This window comes from Hemitrygon akajei, unplaced genomic scaffold (genome assembly GCF_048418815.1).
Source record: "Hemitrygon akajei unplaced genomic scaffold, sHemAka1.3 Scf000045, whole genome shotgun sequence".
Classification (NCBI taxonomy): domain Eukaryota; kingdom Metazoa; phylum Chordata; class Chondrichthyes; order Myliobatiformes; family Dasyatidae; genus Hemitrygon; species Hemitrygon akajei.
In genome coordinates, this window is record NW_027331931.1 from 4,201,157 (window position 1) to 4,220,785 (window position 19,629).

Genomic DNA, 19,629 nt, shown 5'->3' on the forward strand with positions numbered 1-19,629 from the left:
ACTGGGCAGAGGCTGGTCATCTGTTGAATTTCTGGGAAAGGATTCACACAGTCATCTGACCTAATGGCTCACCAGCGAGTTCACACAAGGGAGCAGCCATTCACCTGCTCAGAATGTGGGAAGGGATTCACTCAGTCATCCAACCTACAGAGTCATCAGCGAGTTCACACTGGGGAGAAGCCGTTCACCTGCTCAGAATGTGGGAAGGGATTCACTCACTCAGGCAACCTACAGAGACATCAGCAAGCTCATACAGGGGAGAGGCCATTCACCTGCTCAGTCTGTGGGAAGAGATTCACTCAGTCATCCAACCTACAGAGACACCAGCAAGTTCACACTGGGGAGAAGCCGTTCACCTGCTCAGTCTGTGGGAAAGGATTCACTCTGTCATCTACCCTAATGGTACATCAGCGAGTTCACACTGGGGAGAAGCCGTTCACCTGCTCAGTCTGTGGGCAGAGATTCACTAATTTATTCAGCCTACAGAGACATCAGCGAGTTCACACTGGGGAGAAGCCATTCACCTGCTCAGTCTGTGGGAAAGGATTCACTCGGTCATGTACCCTACTGGTACATCAGCGAGTTCACACTGGGGAGAAGCCGTTCACCTGCTCAGTCTGTGGGAAGGGATTCACACAGTCATCTACCCTACTGGTACATCAGCAAGTTCATACTGGGGAGAGGCCATTCACCTGCTCAGTCTGTGGGAAGGGATTCACTCTGTCATCTACCCTACTGGTACATCAGCGAGTTCACACTGGGGAGAAGCCGTTCACCTGCTCAGTCTGTGGGAAGGGATTCACTCAGTCATCTACCCTACTGGTACATCAGCAAGTTCACACTGGGGAGAAGCCGTTCACCTGCTCAGTCTGTGGGAAGGGATTCACTCTGTCATCTACCCTACTGGCACATCAGCGAGTTCACACTGGGGAGAGGCCGTTCACCTGCTCAGTCTGTGGGAAGGGATTCACTCTGTCATCTACCCTACTGGTACATCAGCAAGTTCACACTATGGAGAAGCCGTTCACCTGCTCAGTCTGTGGGAAGAGCTTCACTCATTTATCCACCCTATGGAATCATCAGCAAGTTCACACTGGGGAGAGGCCATTCACCTGCTCAGTCTGTGGGAAGGGATTCAGTCAGTCATCTACCCTACTGGTACATCAGCAAGTTCACACTGGGGAGAAGCCGTTCACCTGCTCTGTCTGTGGGAAGAGCTTCACTCATTTATCCACCCTACAGAGACACCAGCGAGTTCACACTGGGGAGAAGCCGTTCACCTGCTCAGTCTGTGGGAAGGGATTCACTCAGTCATGTACCCTTCTGGTACATCAGCGAGTTCACACTGGGGAGAGGCCGTTCACCTGCTCAGTCTGTGGGAAAGGATTCACTCAGTCATTCACCCTACAGGGTCATCAACGAGTTCACACTAGAGAGAGGCCGTTCACCTGCTGAGAATGTGGGAAAGGATTCACTCAGTCATCCCACCTGCTGGCACACCTGTCAGCTCACAATGGGGAGTGGCCATTGTTTTGAATCCCTGGGTTTTGTTTGCTGTGGACTGTCATTTTAAGAGAGAGAGCGAGAGAGAGAGATTAAGAAGGCAAATCAGTCTGACTTGCAGCTTGTTTACATCGCGTGCAGTTTGTTTAGTTTTAACCGAGGACACAGACACTCAGAGTCAGACAGAGACGAAGGAGGAAAAATGGAAGAATCGAAACCAGGGAACTAGTGGCCAAGGGTCACTGTTTGGAACTTTCCTTTGCCCACAAGGGTGGGCTAATTATCGATTCACCGTACATCGAATGTGTGGTTGTCACCTCATTGGATCCATAGGAGTGGATCTGATTTGGCGCATCCTGTGGAGACCACTTATGTGTTAACCCTTGCCTGGCTGTGGTGTGGTAATTCATTAAGACGATACCAATTATGACAAGTCACTTCGGGTGATTATTAGTATGTGGATTTGGAAGGATGACAGATAAAATCTACAGCGACTGTTGGGCTCGTTTTACCACCATGGAACCTGTGGAATACGACATAATTGCCTTCTCTCAACATTTACCCTGGATTACAATTATCTCTCTCTCATCACCTATTCTGTGGTTGAACTGAACTTTCATACTTTACCATCTCAAGACTCCAAGCCTTTTTTCCCCTGAGCTCAATAGTTTGGGAGTTATATTTATACACATAACACTGACGAGGAAATCTACAGATGCTGGAAATTCAAACAACACACACAAAATGCTTGTGGAACACAGCAGGCCAGGCAACATCTATAAGGAGAACTGCCGACGTTTCAGGCTGAGACCCTTCATCAGGACTAACTGAACGGAAAGATACTAAGAGATTTGAAAGTAGTGGGGGGAGGGTGAAATGCGAAATGATAGGAGAAGACCGGAGGTGGTGGGATGAAGCTAAGAGCTGGAAAGGTGATTGGCAAAAGTGATACAGCGCTGGAGAAGGGAAAGGATCATTGGACAGGAGGCCTCGGGAGAAAGAAAGGTGGGGGGGAAGCACCAGAGGGACATGGAAAACATGCAAAAAATTAAATATGTCAGTGATGGGGTAAGAAGGGGAAGACGGGCATTAACGGAAGTTAGAGAAGTCAATTTTCATCCCATCAGGTTGGAGGCTACCCAGCCGGTATATAAGGTGTTGTTCCTCCAACCTGAGTTTGGATTAATTTTGACAGTAGAGGAGGCCGTGGATAGACATATCAGAATGGGAATGGGACATGGAATTAAAATGTGTGGCCACTGGGGGTAGTCTGTTGCTGCTGGTTCATTTCTAAAGCGTTACGGTTTGTAACAAAATGGGGCCTGCATCTGGGATATGAACAAATTTAAGGATTGATTTATTATCGATTTCATTGGGGAAATCCCTTTTGATTTATCTGTGTGTGGAAAACCAGCAGCAATGGATGTTGATAGATATCTGGAAGTGTGAACCTCTCAGGCATTAGAGGACACCAGAAGGATTGAGTTATTGAGTATTGCTAAAACGTTAATACTTGCTAAGGTGAAATTGACAATGCGGAGGGTACAGATGCAGAGGATAATAGCTGAACATTATGTATCCGACGGTGTGTTTAAAGTGGAGGAGTTCGAGGTGTTTCCTGAAAGTAAACCTCGTGAGCTTGAGCTCCAGTACAAGTTAGAAAACTTAAAGATGGAGGCTCCGGAAAGGCAGAGGCAGTTTCAGGCTGGAGAGGCAGAAAAGCAGAAAGAAAATTCTCTTACAAAGTGTAATTAAGGGGAAGGCTCAGCAAGCCTATTCTGCTTTGACAGTTCCTGAAGCAGCTTATTATTTATTTATTTATGCTGCCCCAATCATCACCACTGGACTATAAACGTGCAGGAGCAGTGTGTGGTTCAGTGCTTTGCTCAAGGACACACACGCTGCCTCGGCTGAGGCTCGAACTTATGACTTTCAGATCGCTAGTTCAACACCTTAACCACATGGCCACGCACCACACATTATGACATAGTGAAACAGGCTGTGCTCAAAGCTTACGAGTTGGTCCCAGAAGCAGACAGGCAAAAGTTTAGAAATTTGAAGAAATCTGTGAACCAGACATACGGAATTTGCTTATGAGAAATTTGTGTGTTTTGACCGCTGGTGCACATCTGAACATGTAAATGATGATTTTAACAGCTTGAGAGAGCTGGTTTTAATTGAAGAATTCAGAAGGTGCGTCCCTGATGACATAAAGACGTATTTAGATGGAAATGATGCTGCCACTATGCAGGAATCTGCTAGATTAGCAGATCAGTTTGCTTTAACTCATAAAGTTATGTTTACCCTGAATAAGAGTTTCCAAAAGGCACTTGTCAAGTTGTGGGTAAACCTAATGAGCTCACCCCAGTGGCCTGTACCTGCATTCGGTGAACCCTTTTCCAAAGTTATAGTGGATTGTGTTGGCCCATTGCCAAAGACTAAAGCAGGCCATCAGTTTCTGCTAACTATTATGTGTACTGCATCCAGATTCCCAGAGGCAATACCTCTCAGAAATATTAAAGCTAAAACTGTGGCGAAGGCTCTTACCAAGTTTTTCACGTTATTCGATTTGCCTAAAGAAATCCAGTCTGATCAAGGATGTAATTTTACATCTGGATTATTCCAGCAGGTAGTTTCTGAACTGGGAGCAAAACAAATTGCATCATCTGCGTACCATACAGAATCACAAGGGGCTTTAGAAAGATTTCATTCTACCCTCAAAACAATGATTAAGACATATTGTGTTGAAAATGGAAAAGACTGGGATGAAGGAATACATTTGCTTTTGTCCACAGAAAGAGAGTCAGTACAGGAATCACTGGGCTTTACTCCATTTGAACTTGTATTTGGTCGCAGAGTGACCTTTGACCTTGTTAAAAGGAACGGTGGATTGATGTTAACTCGTTAGACTATGATTTGAAGTTCAAAAATAAACTACACCAAGCCTGTAGTCTAGCGAGACAAAACTTAAAGATTTCTCAAGAAAAAATGAAGTGTTGGTTTGATAAGCGGGCTTGCGAATGAAAATACCAGGTGGGAGATAAGCTGCTTGCCTTATGTTGACAAATCCACTTCAGGCGAAATTCAATAGACCGTATGAAATAGTCTCCCAAAGTAATGATGTGAATTATGTTAGTAAAACACCCAACTGACTTGAACTAACACAGGTGGTACACATAAATATGATAAAGCCTTTTTTGACAGCCGGTACCATCTGTGAGTGTTGTTGTCAAAACAAATGAAGCTGGCAACCCTGAGAATGAAACAATTGACTCGTCTGAGACTTGTCACAAGCCAAACATGGTCCCAGTTAGGCTAATGAACTCGGTTGTTCCAGAAAACATTGCTAACAAGTTGTCTCATCTGCAGCCAAAGCAACAACAGCTGAAGGAATTAATTCTGAAGTTTAAATATTTATTTCCCGATCTTCCCAAGCAAACCACAGTCGCAGTACATGATGTAGATGTTGGTCAAGCCAAACTGATTAAATAACACCCATATCGCATGAATGTAGAAAAGTGTAAATTGGCTGACCAGGGAATTGAGTATATGCTGGAGAATGGTAGATAGATAGATAGATACTTTATTATTAGGCCTTCAAAATGAGATTGGAGTCACCCTGCATTATTGTGCCCAAACCTGATGGTCATGTTAGATTTTGCACTGATTATAGAAAGGTAAATGCAGTAACAAAAACAGATGCCTATCCTATCCCTAGGGTGGATGATTGCATCGATAAGGCTGGAAAAGCTAATTTCTTACAAAGATTGATCTGTTGAAAGGGTATTGGTGTGTTCCATTGACGGACAGAGGTAGAGAAATTTCTGCATTTTTGACTCCATCTGGTTTGTGTGAATACAATATCTTAATACAAAAATGCTCCAGGAACATCCCAGAGAATGATTGATTTTGTAATTCGAGAGTTAGAACACACAGATACCTATATTGATGACTTAGTTACAGGGAGTGGCACTTGGGAAGAGCATATCTCTGCAGTAGAAAAGCTATTTGACAGGTTTTCCTAGGACAACCTTACAGTTAACTTGGCTAAGAGTGAATTTGGCCATGCCAGTGTGACCTGTCTTGGCTATGATGTTGGTCAAAGCAAGTTGGCTCCTGTTCGGGCAAAAGTCCAGGCAATTTCTCAATTTCCTATTCTGACTGCTAAGAAGGCTCTTAGAAGGTTTCTGGGAATGGATGGATATTATCGTAAGTTCTGTAAGAACTTTGCCGCTATTGTTCTTCCTTTGACCAATCTCCTGAAGAAGGGTGAAAAGTTTGTTTGGACCGAGCCTTGTCAGAAGGCATTTGATTGATTGTTATCAGTATTTCGGGTTAGGCCAATCAATGTAGTGCTGTCAGCAAATTTAAATAGCAGATTGGAGCTGTGGGTGGCAACACAAGTCATGGGTGCACAAAGAGTAAAAGACAGGGCCAAAGAGACAACCCTATGGGTTATGTGTGCTGAGGGTCAGAGAGACAGAGGAGATGGAGCCCACCCTTACTACCTGCTGGGGATCTGACAGTAAGTCCAGGATCCAGCTACACAAGACAGGGTGAAGGCCGAGGTCTTTGAGCTCCTTGTCGATACTTCACGCATTTGTATGGCTACTGCTCTGCCCATGACTGTAAGGAACTGCAGAGAACTTTGGAGAGCAGAGAACATCAGAGAAACAAGCCTCCACTCCATGGACTCTTCCTACACTTCCCCTCCCTTGGAAAAGCTGGCCATGTACTCAAAGAACCTCATTACCTGGACATTTTTGCTGCAAACCCGCTCCCCCATCGGGGAAGAGATACAAAAGCCTTAAAGTGCGTGACACCAGGCTAAAGGATGGCTTCCTGTCTGCAGTTATAAGCCAAATGAATGATAAAATGGACTCAAACTCACAATGTAACTCGACGTGACCCTGCACCATATGTCTATCTGTACTGCACTTTCTCTGCAGCCATAATACTTTTATTGTTTTGTCGTATATCAGCTCAATATACTGTTGTAATGTATCTGTCTGTGTCGATGGTACATCAGGCAAGATTTCCACTGTAGCTCAGTACATTATGATGATAAACAAATTTCCCATTTTAATTGTGTGGAAATATTAGACAGACTGAGCTTCTGCTCTGGAACCGCAGAAGGAAACTGAACTGTTGTCATTTCTGTGGAAAGCAAATATATGGAAAATGCTTCAATCTCACATTACAATCTGCGGTAACTGGGATCAGGTGACCGGTAGTGGGTCTCCCATATCAATATCAGAATCAGGTTTAATAGTACCGGCATGTGTCATGAAATTTGTTGTCCCTGCGGTAGCAGTAGAACCTAATTCATAACAATAGTTTTTTAACAATTGTGATTTAAAATAAGAATATACATATATATATATAGTACAAAAATAGAAAAAAATTAAAGATATAATAAAATATCTTAATTGTGTGGAACTATTTGACTGACTGGGTGTTGCTTTGGAAATTCTGAAGTGAAGCTGAACTAAACTTTACACATTTATGAGAAGCGCAGAGAAATAGAAAAGGCTAAATTCTCACAAAAACGGGTCAGACACCCAGAAACATCGGCTGCACTTCAGCACCTCAAAACAGTGGAATGAAACATGCAGAAAATATTGCAGAAAAGAAACATTGTCCACCCACAACGAGAGGACGTGACTGATCGGGATCTCACTGACTTGTCTGAACGGGGAAAGATGAAGCTACACGTCCACGTAGAACAGTGACCCGCAGATGCGGCAGATCTGCAGAAAAACATGAACAGGAAACGGGATCATGTGACGGGTGGAGGGTCTCCCACCTGAACCGTTGACTCCGTTTCCCACCCTTCACACACTGCCCGACCCATCCACCGCATTCCCCACATTATTCCATATTTACCCCAGATACATGATTATTTTTCCACACCATATCTTCCCCGATCCCTTTCCCTCCACCTCCAGGTCACAGAGTCAACGGCTCAATTCCCATCCAGGTCCAAAACATAATTCAGACCCAAACAGGAAATGTTCACGTTTCATTTAAATCAGTTCTGTGTTTATAAACACTAATTTCTGTTCACATTCCTCTGGACTCAGTGGACAGGAACACTGAAACATCAAGGGAGAAACAGCAGGAGGTGGCCATTCGGCTCCTGTAACCATCAACAAGATGGCGGCTGCTCTTATCCACATGTTTCTTTCCATTCACCACCCTCGGAGTGGAGACATTTCCCCTCATCTCAGTCCCAGACAGTCCATCCCTGTTTCAGAGACTGGGATCCCTGGTTCAGCCGGTAATGATGTGCATTTCAATATGTTCACCTCTCAGTCCTCGATTCTCTAAATGAAAGGGTTGTCACATTTGATCTTTCTTCATATGATGACCCCACCACCCCAGGGATCAGTCAGGTGAATCTTCATTGCACTCTCTATAACAAATACTCTCTAACCTCTTTGTTCATCCTCTATGGAATTAATTTCCATCTTCTGCAGCCCCGTGTTGCCCCAACCATTCACCTCCCAACCCTGTCACTATTTCACTGTGTCGAGCACAGCAGCGCGTGGGCGACGTAAGACACCGCGCACGTGAGGACAGATCCCGGTGTGGGGAGCCCAGATGTGACGTCAGGCACGTGGGGGGAGCTGTGTGACGTCACCTGTGGGGGAGCGCGGGCATTTAAAAGCACCTTAATGGAGTTTTCAGTGGGACAACAACATTAATCACGGGTTTCATCACTGAATCCAGTGTTGTGGGATGTAAAGTCCCCTGTTATGTGTCCGGCTGTGCCGTGTTGTTGGTGGAGTGGGCAGCGTGGTGTTTGTCTCGATTCGGGTCACAACACCTGAATTGCCAGCGGGGTCCACACACAGTGTATTAGTCATCAGAAAACCTCTCGTCCCTGCAGTCTTTGTCTCCTGGTAAACTCAACACCCTGACAGTGTGGACCATAGATACCCCTTCCTCTCAGAGTCAGGGAATCATTCAGACAGCTGATCGCTGAGAGGAATTATATTTATTGGTCATTAAAGTTCACCCAGATTCGTTTGGACGGATTTGATGTGGAGTTCGGGGTGTCACAGTGAAAGGGCCGAACGGCCGAACTCTCTCCGTTGTCCAGACATCCTTCCAGGTGAGGCGACACTTCACCTGTGAATCTTCCGGGGTCGCCTGTTGTGACCGCTGCTCCCGATGCGGCCGCCTCGACACTGGTGACACCGGCTCCTCCGCAGTTGTGCGGGGTAGGAGTGTTTTTTTCGGGGGTCGATATTATTGTTCCCTTTTGTGCGGGAGATGTGGTTTTTGGGGTTTGAAGATTGGGATCCCGTACTTCTTGATCCGGGTGGTGGGGTAGGTTTGATTTTTCCCTGTGAACGACTTTCATGCTTTTTTTTTGTTTCGTGGTTCTCTGGAGAAGAAAAAAAACTCAGTTGTTTATGGATACCTGCTTTAATAATAAACTAACCTTTGAACTATCCGCTCCAAGCGGGACTTCCCGGTGTCCAAACATTTTCATTCCGATTTCCATTCCCGTTGCTACCCGGCCTGCTGTGTTCGGCCAGCATTTTGTTTGTGTTCCTTTGGATTTCTAGGATCTGCAGACTTTGTCGTGTTTGTGATTTACCTCTGCGTTGTCCCTCCGGCCTCCGGCCACTGGAGGCGCTGTGCGGATCACCGGCCGTCGGCAACGATTAGCAGACCTCCGGCCACCGGTGGCGCTGCGGAGAAACGCCTGCTGAACGCATGCGCGGTGCGGACTGCCGCTGTTTGGCGGTTCTCTGATTCGAGCAGGGGTGAGTAGGGAATGATCCCGGTGTTGTGTAAATGTGGGCCGGTTGCATTGGGAAAGGGCCGGGCCCGAGCTCTGCCGGACGGCTGGAGCAGGGGTGCAGTGGCAATTTTTTAGCTGCCGGAGCTGCACGGGGGGAGTAGGTTGGTTGATTGATAAGTTCGTGGCCTAAGTTAGAAGGCCTGAAGTTATACAGCTCTCGGTACCTGCACGTATCGTTCAACTCTTTGAATGATTATGCAGAAAGTTTGAAGTTAATAACTTTTGTGGTATTTCTGTTTCACATAATTGAAAATTGCTAGGTTTTGTAAAATTGACTCCTTCCACCTTGGGTCACGAACTTATCAATCACCCCAAGTTTGTGACACCCAATTTGTGTACCTGTTCATTTCATGTACTGGGCATCTGCCTTGCCCCATTCGTGCAGGTACACAAATTGGGTGTGACAGATATCGGGTTTCCTATAATGTCAAGCAGTAAACCAAGATGAAAGAAATATATGAATTCCAGAGCTCCACAGAAATATAGTGATAGTTAAGACATTAACAAGATTACAGCCTATCACGACATTTCAGTGTATAACTGGTACAATTAAGCATATAATGCTTAATAATATGACAAAGTATTGCATGGTTGCACTTAACTGATTATCATAGAATATAATTATCAAGCAAGTAAAATAACTTTGTTTGCTTAGAAGCCAAAGGGTTGTTAGTGAGAAAAATTTACTTTAGGATTAGCGAGTAATCCACGAACCACCACAGATGTAGCCTCACTAATACGACTGAGTCAGAGCAGACGGCAGGGCCCGCAGCGCTTAGCAGTGTTCCTCAGAGGTATAAAAATAACAGAAATAAACCAATTCATTTTTTTACACTTTTAGCCACCTAAATTGGAACCAAGTAATCAAGTATGAAAAAAGAACCTCTGATGAACTATTGCTAAAGCCACGAATATTGGTAAATATTAGTCTCAAAAGTGGTAAGTTGGCAACTCTGCCTCGTACAGTTTCTCTCGAAGAAATGGTTGGACGGGAAGTGTACCTGTGAGTGTTGATACTCACAATATCGTCACACATTGAGTGTTACATGGTTAAACCTTAACAGATCCTGTTTAGTCTTTAAATATATAAAAAGTTAAAGAAGCTTGAATCTTTACATAAATTATTATCGCATTTATACGAATAGAAAATTTGGTATTTTGGAAGTGATAAATGTTAACAGGGGAGGAGAGCAACCATTTGGGAGGTTTGGAAATGTGTTTTGTCTCATTCATTGCCTCACTAAATTACTCTTTTTCCTATCAACACAAAGAGAAAAAGAGCCTCTTTCCCATCAGCTACAGTTGGTGGAGCGAGGCTAAGGGGTTGATCTGCTATTAATGATAGTTGAAATGACATAAAATTAGCTTAAAGCCTAGAAATGTCTTTTTTCCCATTTGGCTTGTAAAACAAAACTAAATTTATCCAGGTGTTGAAGAGGATTTTGGATGATTAGCTTGTGTATTTGATCAAAATCAGGACGAAGATAAGCGAGCAGTGAATTTTTCTTTCATTGTTTTTGAATTTAAAACTTAGGTTTCGATGTTCATTCCTTGCTTAATATAGCTCCGTCCTGAAATCCAATGGTAACCATTGGAAAGAGCAGAAAAATGCTTGCACTTCTGTGCAGGTATTTCCCAGCTTCCTAGGACAACAGATCGAGCGAGAAGGAATTTCACAAATACCTAAATTAAAAACAGTCACAGCTCCAGGATTTCACCAAAAGCAATCAAATATCCTAATGCTAATAGTGGTATTTTTCCCCACCAGCCAACACCCCCGCTTCCGTAAAATTCCCTCTATTTAATATCCGGGGTTGTTAAATTCCGTGCTTGTTTATTTTGACTTTTTTACAGAGGTGTCGGAGCAGCTCTCCGGTGAGCTCTGGTAGCACTGCACCCCTGAATGTATGAGACAGTACAGTGTTAAATGCAAAACCCTGAACAGTGGTCATCTCTCCCTGAAAGAGACTGCACAGATTTATCGGATCGATAAGAAGGCAAATGGCACGGTTGTCTTTATTAGTTGAAGCATTGAGTTCAAAAGTCATGAAGTTGTGTTGCAGCTTTGTAAAACTTGTTAGCCCACATCTGGAGTGTTTCATACAGTTCTGGTCGCCCCCATTCTCGGAAGGATGTCGGGGCTTTGGAGAGGGCGCAGAAGAGGTTTACCAGGACACTGCCTGGATTAGAGGGCATGAGCTATAACAAGAGGCTGGACAAACTTGTGTTGTTTTCTCCAGAGCGGCGCAGGCTGGGGTGAGACTGGATGGACGTTTATAAGATTACGAGAGGAATAGAGTGGACAGCCGATATACTTTTCCTGGGGGTTGAAATGTCTAATACATTTAAGGTGAGAGGAGGTGTGAGGGGTGTCTGTTTATTTCCACAGAGTGCTGGGAAGCTGGAGACTATGCCTGGGGTGTTAGACCCCCACCGGTCACGTGATCCCATTTGCCCCTCCCATTTAACCGCAGATGTAACGATCTCTTTGTGCATGTTCACAATCTCCAGATGGGCGGTCACGCATCCTCCATGTTCTGTTGGGGAATCTGATGTCGGCCACTGAGTCCCGTTAACTTCCCCCGAACTCGCCTCGCTTCCTGAGGCTCCTCACATTTGTCCTGGAGCTTTATGGCTGTTGTGTCTTCTCCCGGACTGGGGTGGGTGAGAAAGGAGAACGTCCCAGGTTGTGGGGATCTTTGATTTCACTGCCTGCTTTACCGAGGGACTGGGAAGTCTAGGGGGGAGAATGGTTTCTGTGATGTGCTGATCTGGATCCAAAGGTCTCTGCTGTTCCTGACAGTCACGGGCGGAGTAGTTACCATGCAAAGCGTGAAGTGTCCGGATGGAAAACTTTCTATGGTGTGTTGATAAAATTTTGCTGAGGGTCAAAGTATATCTGGCAAAGTTCTTGTTATTTTTGCTAATTCTGTCATTTTAGAATCTTTTGTACAATAGTATGTACTATTCATTCAGTACCTATGTGTTGCTGGAGGACCATCAGAGATCGTCCTTGATCCCTTCTCCCACCTGGTTCCATCTGCTCATCTTGTTCAACCTCTGTCCAGTCTCCTCACAACCCCCAACCCCGCTTCAGTGATATACATCTCCCATCTGGGTCATCCTCAGTCCGCCTTGTATCCCACCACCTCAATGTTATGTATCAGCAAACTGATGATGAGAGGCATTGATCGTGTAGATAGTCAGCGGCTTTTCCTCAGGGCTAAAATGGCTGCCACAGAGGGCACTGGTTTAATGTGCTTGGGAGCAGGTACAGAGGAGATGTCCTGGGTAAGTTTTTTACTCAGAGTTGTGAGTGTGTGGAATGTGCTGCCGGCTGCTGGCGGATACGATAGGGTCTTTTACGAGACTACTGGATAGGTACATGGAGCTTAGAAAAATAGAGGGCTATGGGTAACCCTCGTAAATTCTAATTTAGGGACATGCTCAGCACAACTTTGTGGGCCGAACGGCCTGTATTATACTGTAGGTTTTCTATGTTTATTTTTTTCTTTTACCCCATTTTTGTGGAATCAACAACCAGAGAGGACTGGTTTAAGGTGAGAGAGGATTGAGTTAATAGGGATCCCAGGGGAAAACTATTAATCCACTCTCCCTTCCGTTTCATTGTTTAACTAACACGATGAGTGCACTCTCAGGTTGGAGGAGCAACAACTCATATTACATCCGGGTAGTTTACACCTCAATGGCATGAACATCGATATCTTTAACTTCTATCTCAACGTTTTCATTTCATCAACCCACACGCCAGTCTCCTCCATTCTGTCTCCTCACTTCTCTCTTCTCCACTGAGGATCGTCTCCCTCTGGTTCCCCTTTACTTCCCCATTGTCCGCTCTGCTCTCCTATCAGATTCCTCCTTTTCAGCCCTTTGCATTTTTCACCTACCACCTCACAGCGTCTCACTTCATCTCCCACCTCCCCCATCCACTCACCTTCACTCTTATCTGGCTTCACCTATCATCTACCAGCTTGGACTCTTTCCACTCCCCGCACCATCATATTCCGGCTTCTCCCCACTTCCAGTCCCGATGAAGGGTCTCGGCAGGAAATCTCTCTTTGGCTTTACCCCCTCTATAGAAGCTACCAGACCTCCTGACTTCCTCCAACATTTTGTGTATGTTACTCTGCATCTCCAAAATCTGCAGAATCGCATCGGGACAGAGTGCAGAATGCAGAGACTACATCGGGTCTCTCTAATGTCGAGGACGCCACACCTGCAAAACTGGAAACGATGGATGACCCCAACAAGCACGATGTTGAAAAGTTGCCTCATATGGAAGGACTGTTTAGGACCCTGACTAGTGGTGAGGAGAGAGGTTAGGGGCATCTCTGGCACTTCATCCACGTGCAGTTGGCGTCCAGCCCCTACACCCATTCTTATCGTGGTGATTTACCACAATAACAGGACCCCCTGATTTGTGGACTCCATTGTCACCAGGTGGCGCTCTGCCGCAATAACGCTGAGAGACAGAAATGTGACGCTGCAGCCTGCTGAAATGTTTCTTCAAGATTCAGGGTTGTTTAATTCCATTTCCAGCAGACACGTGTAAATGAGGTCGAAATAATTATTACTCCGGTTCCAATGCAACACAGAAACACAACGGTAACAACATATATCCACAGCTTATATACAGTGCACGGATTGATTGTATGTTCATAAAGTGACGCTCGGCATAGGATGCCTGCATATAAGATGACAGACAGGAAATGATAGAGGTGTTTGGTGTTGTGGAAGTATGGGTTAGTGGGCAGAGATATTTATCAGCTTTACTGCTTGGGAAAAGTAGCTGTCCCAGAGGCTGGTAGTCCTGGTGAGGACGCTGTGTATCTACCCCCGATGGGAGTGAGACAAATAGTCCATGAGTGGGGTGGGTGAAGGTAGATTGTGAAAATAAGATCGGTGCTTGATTTCAGGAGAGGGAATTTGGAAAATACCAATGAGATGCCTTTTAGAACAGCTTGGAATTGTGCAGCCGGCTGGTGGCGTAGTGGCATCAGTGGCGGGAGGTCCTGAGTTTGAATCCAGCCGGCACCCTTGCATGCTCTCCATCCGTGCTGGGTTAAGAGCTGTTGATCTCTTAAAAAAAAATCTCACCCGGCAGAAGGCAAATACAACAATGGCAAGCCATTGCTGTAACTATCCTCGTACATGATTTCCCAATACGTCAGAGGAAATCGCCCGCTAAATTGAAAATTCCGGATGTGACCTACCTTCCCTTTGCGATTGTGCCCACTAGGGAAAAGTTAATTCTGGAATGAACCAAATTTGATTGGGGAGCTTTTGGTAAAGGGAGCATGTGGATACAGTGATAATAACACGACTGAATCCACCCTTCACTTTGAGAGGGGAAAGGTAAAACAAGATGCATCATTATTAGTGGAGTGAGGGGAACTACGGAGGCACTGGAGAAGAGCTTACCAAAGTTGATTGGAAGGGGACACTGGCAGGGATGATGGCAGAATAGCAATGGCTGGAGTTGCTCCACTTGACAGCCTCAGGGTTGAAGAGAAACACATCATATTCCACCTGCGTAGCTCCAACCTGAAGGCATGAATATCGATTTCTCCTTCCAGTAAAAAAAAATTCACAGCCCATTGCCTTTCCTTCTACTTACTCCCGAGTAACGTATCTTTACACATTCTGACCACTGACATTTGGGACTTCCATATTCCTGCCAGTGCCTTCCACAGATAAGAGTGAGTACAATACTTATTCAGTTCATCAGCCATCACCTTTCACCCTCACCCCATTATTCCCTCTCCAGCATCATTCTCCAGTGGTTTGGTATCCATTTCTGTCTCTCTTTTACACAATATGTACCTGAAATTAAAAATGGTATCCTCTTTAATATTACTGGCTAGCTCATCTATGTATCTCATCTCTTCCTTCTTAATGGTTTTGGTTGCATTCTGTTCATTTTTAAAACTTCCCAATTCTCTAACTGCCTAGTAATTTTTGTTCTGTGCCCTCTTTGGTCTTTATGTTGTCTTTGGTTTCTCTTAGCAGCTACGGTTTTGTCACCTTACCTTAAGAATACTACTTCCTCTTTGTGATGTGTATATCCCGTCACTTCCAGATTGCTTCCAGAAATTCCAGCCATTGCTGCTCTGTTTTCATCCCTGCCCGTGTTCTTTCCAAATCAATTTTGACCAATTTTTCTCTCAGGCCTCTCTAATTCTCTTTTTATTCATATCTGACTTTAGTTTCTCCTTCTCTAATGTCGGGGTGAATTTGATCATACGAAAATCACTTGTCCCGAAGGGTTCCTTGAACTCAAGTGACCTAATTAATTCCGGTTCATTACAGCACCCAATCCAGAATATCTGATCCCCAAGTGGGCTCAACCACGAGCTGCTCTAAAAAAAATGCATCTTGTAGGCATTCTAGGAATTCCTCCTCTTGAGACCAACACCATCCTGATTTTCCTAATCTCCTGCATGGCAATCCCCCATGACTATTGTAACATTGCCCCTTTTGGCACTCATTTTCTATCTCTCATTGTAATTTGTGGACCACATACTTACTACTGTTTTGGGGTCACTATACAATTCCCATCAAGGATTTTTTTGTACATTTGCTGTTCCTTAATACTACCCACAGATTCCACACTGCCCAACCCTATGCCACCTCTTATCTAATGATTTTATTTAATATTTTACCAACAGAGCCACACAAACCCACGACCAGCTTGTTATTTCACTAAACATATAAATATTTTGGAAACAGGAAGACCTGCAGATGCAAGAAATCGAGAGAAATTCACACAAAATGCTGGAGGAGCTCAGCAGGTCGGGCAGCATCTATGGATGGGAATCAACATTTCCGGCCATGACCCTTCACCGGGACTCGTGATAACCACGTATCTGAAAAATCAACAAGCAAAGACAACAGAAAGTAGTGCAATATTGGGAAAACCTTTGACAAAATTTATTTCAAGGCTTTAAAAAACTGCCGAACAGAGCTCAATAGTTAACAAATACAACAAAGGCAATAAACACTTCCATCAATACCGACATTGACTTTTTTTAATGAAAATATCTTAGTCCCATTTCAATCAGTAAAATTTACAAAGATAAGTAAGAACTGAAATGACAAGTTTAGAAAAAACTACTTACACTCAAACCCACTGAGATTAACACGACTTTGGACAGAAGGAGGAAGAGGAATAACACAAATGAGAAAAAAAATCACATAAGGCCATAAGACACAGGAGCAGAATCGGCCATTTGGCCCATCGAGTCTGCTCCACCATTTCATCATGAGCTGATCCAATCTGCCCTTTAGTCCCATTCCCCCACCTTCTCACCATAACCTTTGATGCCCTGACTACTCAGATACCTATCAATCTCTGCCTTAAACACACCCAATGACTTGGCCTCCACTGCTACCCGTGGCAACAAATGCCACAGATTCACCACTCTCTGACTAAAAAAAATTCATCGCATCTCTGTTCTGAATGGGCGCCCTGTAAACCTTAAGTCATGCCCTCTTGTACTAGACTCCCCCAGTCACTGTCGAAATTGCATTCAGCAACGGGTATGGGCAAATATCCAGCCTACAGCTTATTGAAACTTTCTCCCCAATGTGAACCCGGTCGTGTGTTACAAGGTTAGATTACTGAGTGAATCCCTTCCCATATTCACAGCACGTGAATGGCCTCTCCCCAGTGGAACACAATGATGCAGCCTTGGTGGAGACAGTTGACAGAATCTCTTCCCAAAGTCTGAGCGGACGATCGGCCTCTAAGTGGTGTGAACTCGCTGGTGTTTTAATAGATGAGATGATCGTGTGAATGCCTTCCCACATTCACAGGTCGAAGGCCTCTCCCCAGTGGAACTCACTTGTATGCCAGCAGATCAGATGACTGAGTGAATCCCTTCTCACAATCTGAGCGGGTGAAATCCCTCTCTGCTGTGTGAACTGAATGGTGAGTCACTAGGTGAGATGATTTGGTGAATCCCTGTCCACAGACTGAGTAGGTGAACAGCCTCTCCCCAGTGTGAACTCGCTGGTGACTCTGTAGGTTGAAAGATCGAGTGAATCTATTCCCACAGTCTGGACAGGTGAACAGCTACTCCCCAGTGTGAAAATGATGGTGTCTCTGTAGGTTAGATGACTGAGTGAATCTCTTCCCACAGACTGAACAGGTGAAATCCCTCACTGCAGTGTGAACTGACTGGTGAGTCACTAGGTGAGATGATGTGGTGAATCTCTTCCCACAGTCTGAGCCACACAACCCCATCAGTTCTATTATCCAGATCACTGACAAAACATGTGAGAAGTAGCGGACCGAATACTGACCCCTGAAGAACACAAGTCACTGCTGGCCAACCAGAAAAGGCCCCTTTTATTCCCACTCACTGCCTCTTGGCTGTCAGCCATTCCTCTATCCATGCCAGTATTACTTCTGACTTTTATCCTGTTAAGCAGTTTCATGTGTGACACCTTATCAGATGCCTTCTGAAAATCCAAGTAAATGATATCCAATGCCTCTCGTTTGTCCATCCTGCTTATGACTTCCTCGAAGATCTGTAACAGACTTGTCAGGTAAGATTTCCTTCTACAGAACCTATGCTGACTTTGTCTTATTATATCATTAGTCTCCTAGTACCCCAAAACCTCAACTGTTATTATGACTCCACGCTTTCCCAGCCACTGAGGTTAGGCCTACTGGACTATAATTTGCTTTACTTTGCCTTCCTCCCTTCTCAAAGAGTGGATTGACATTTGCAATCTTCCTGTCCCCCAGGACTATGCCAGGATCAAGTGATTCTTGACGTGTCATGACCGATGCATCTGTTATCTCTCCAGCAACCTCTCTCAGGACTCTGGGATATAGTCCATCTGGTCCAGGTGACTTATCCACTTTAAGAACCTGAGTTTGCCTAGCACGTTTTCCTTTGTAATAGCAATGACACTCACGGATCTCTGGCACACTGGTGGTGTCTTCCACAGACAAGATGGATGCAAAGTACCTATCAAGTTCATCTACCATCTCTTCCCCATTTGTACCCCATGAGCATCATTTTCCAGTGGTCCAATATCAACTCTCGCCTCCCTTTCATATATTTTTATAACTGGCTTATATTATTGTATAGTTTGCTGTCATATTTCACCTTTCCCCTTATAGCTTTTATTTTAAATTTGCCTGTTGTTGGATGTTAAAAGCTACCCAATTATCCAACCTACTACTCACTTTTAATACCTTATATGCTTTTATACAGTCCTTAACTTCCTTTGTCAGCCACGATAGCCTAGCCCCGCTGTTTGAGAACTATGTCTGTGGGACATATCTATCCTGTACATTATGAACTATTCCCAGAAACGTCAGCAATTTCTGCTCTAGCGTCATCTCCACCAGCATCCTTCTCCAATCCACCTGGGGAATCACCTCTCTCACGCCTCTGAAATTCCCTTTCATTCCATTGAGATACTATGCATCTTGCCTGTGCTTCTCCCTCACAAATTGCAGTAGGAATTCAATCATATTATGATCACTGCCTTCTAATGGTTCCTTTACATTAACCTCCCTCATAAGATCTGGGTTATTACACAACACCCAATCTAAGATAGCAGTTCCCCGAGTAGGCTCAACCATCAGCTGCTCTAAAAAGCCATTTCGTTTGCATTCAATACATCCCCTCTTTTGCGATCTCACGCCAATCTGACTTTCCCAATCCTCCTGCAGATTGAAGTCACCCACTACAGTTGCGTCGTTACATTTATTACATAAATGCCAAACATTCAGCAGTACCTGGGGCAGAAGTGAGGATACATGCTTTTACCAAGGAGAGAAGGTGTTTTTGAAGCTGAAAGGCCTGAAGGTAGATAAGACATCGCAGAGTTCATAAAGAGGTAGCTGAAGAGATTGTGAAGGCATAAGAGTCATAAAACACTACAACACAGGAAAATGCCATTCGGCCAGTCTAGTCCGTGCTAAAGCATTAATCTTCCGAGTTCCAACAACTTCCACCTGGACCATAGCCCTCCATATGCTTCTCATCCAGTCACCTAAGCAAACTTCTCTTAGATTACAATCGTCCCTGCCACTTGCTCTGGCAGCTCGGTGCAGTCAGCCGGATTCTTTCGAGGAAATCTTGACTGACAAATCTCTTGGAATACTTTGCGGAAATAACAGGCAAGATAGATAAAGCAGAGGCAGTGTATGTTGTTTGCTCGGATTTTCAGATGATCTTCAACAAGGTACCCCATGCAAGGCTGATTGAGAAAGTAAGGAGGCACGGGATCCAAGGGCACATTGCTTTGTGCATCCAGAACTGGCTTGC

The 19,629-nt window shown here is 44.7% G+C and overlaps 1 protein-coding gene and 1 long non-coding RNA gene across 3 annotated transcripts in view; both read left to right on the plus strand.

The window, feature by feature from the left end:
* LOC140720587 (uncharacterized) overlaps positions 1-19,629 on the plus strand; it is a 154,040-nt gene that overhangs the window by 85,589 nt on the left and 48,822 nt on the right. The window contains 1 exon segment of the mRNA XM_073035420.1: positions 43-1,452. Within this exon segment, the coding sequence (XP_072891521.1) occupies positions 43-1,452 (1,410 nt within the window).
* On the plus strand, positions 10,160-16,352 carry LOC140720629 (uncharacterized). Of its 2 annotated transcripts, none has more exons than XR_012097229.1 (3): positions 10,160-10,258; positions 11,560-11,669; positions 16,009-16,352. It is a non-coding gene; the product is annotated as an uncharacterized lncRNA (long non-coding RNA). The 2 variants fall into 2 exon arrangements; XR_012097230.1 differs by having other exon boundaries at positions 10,160-10,236.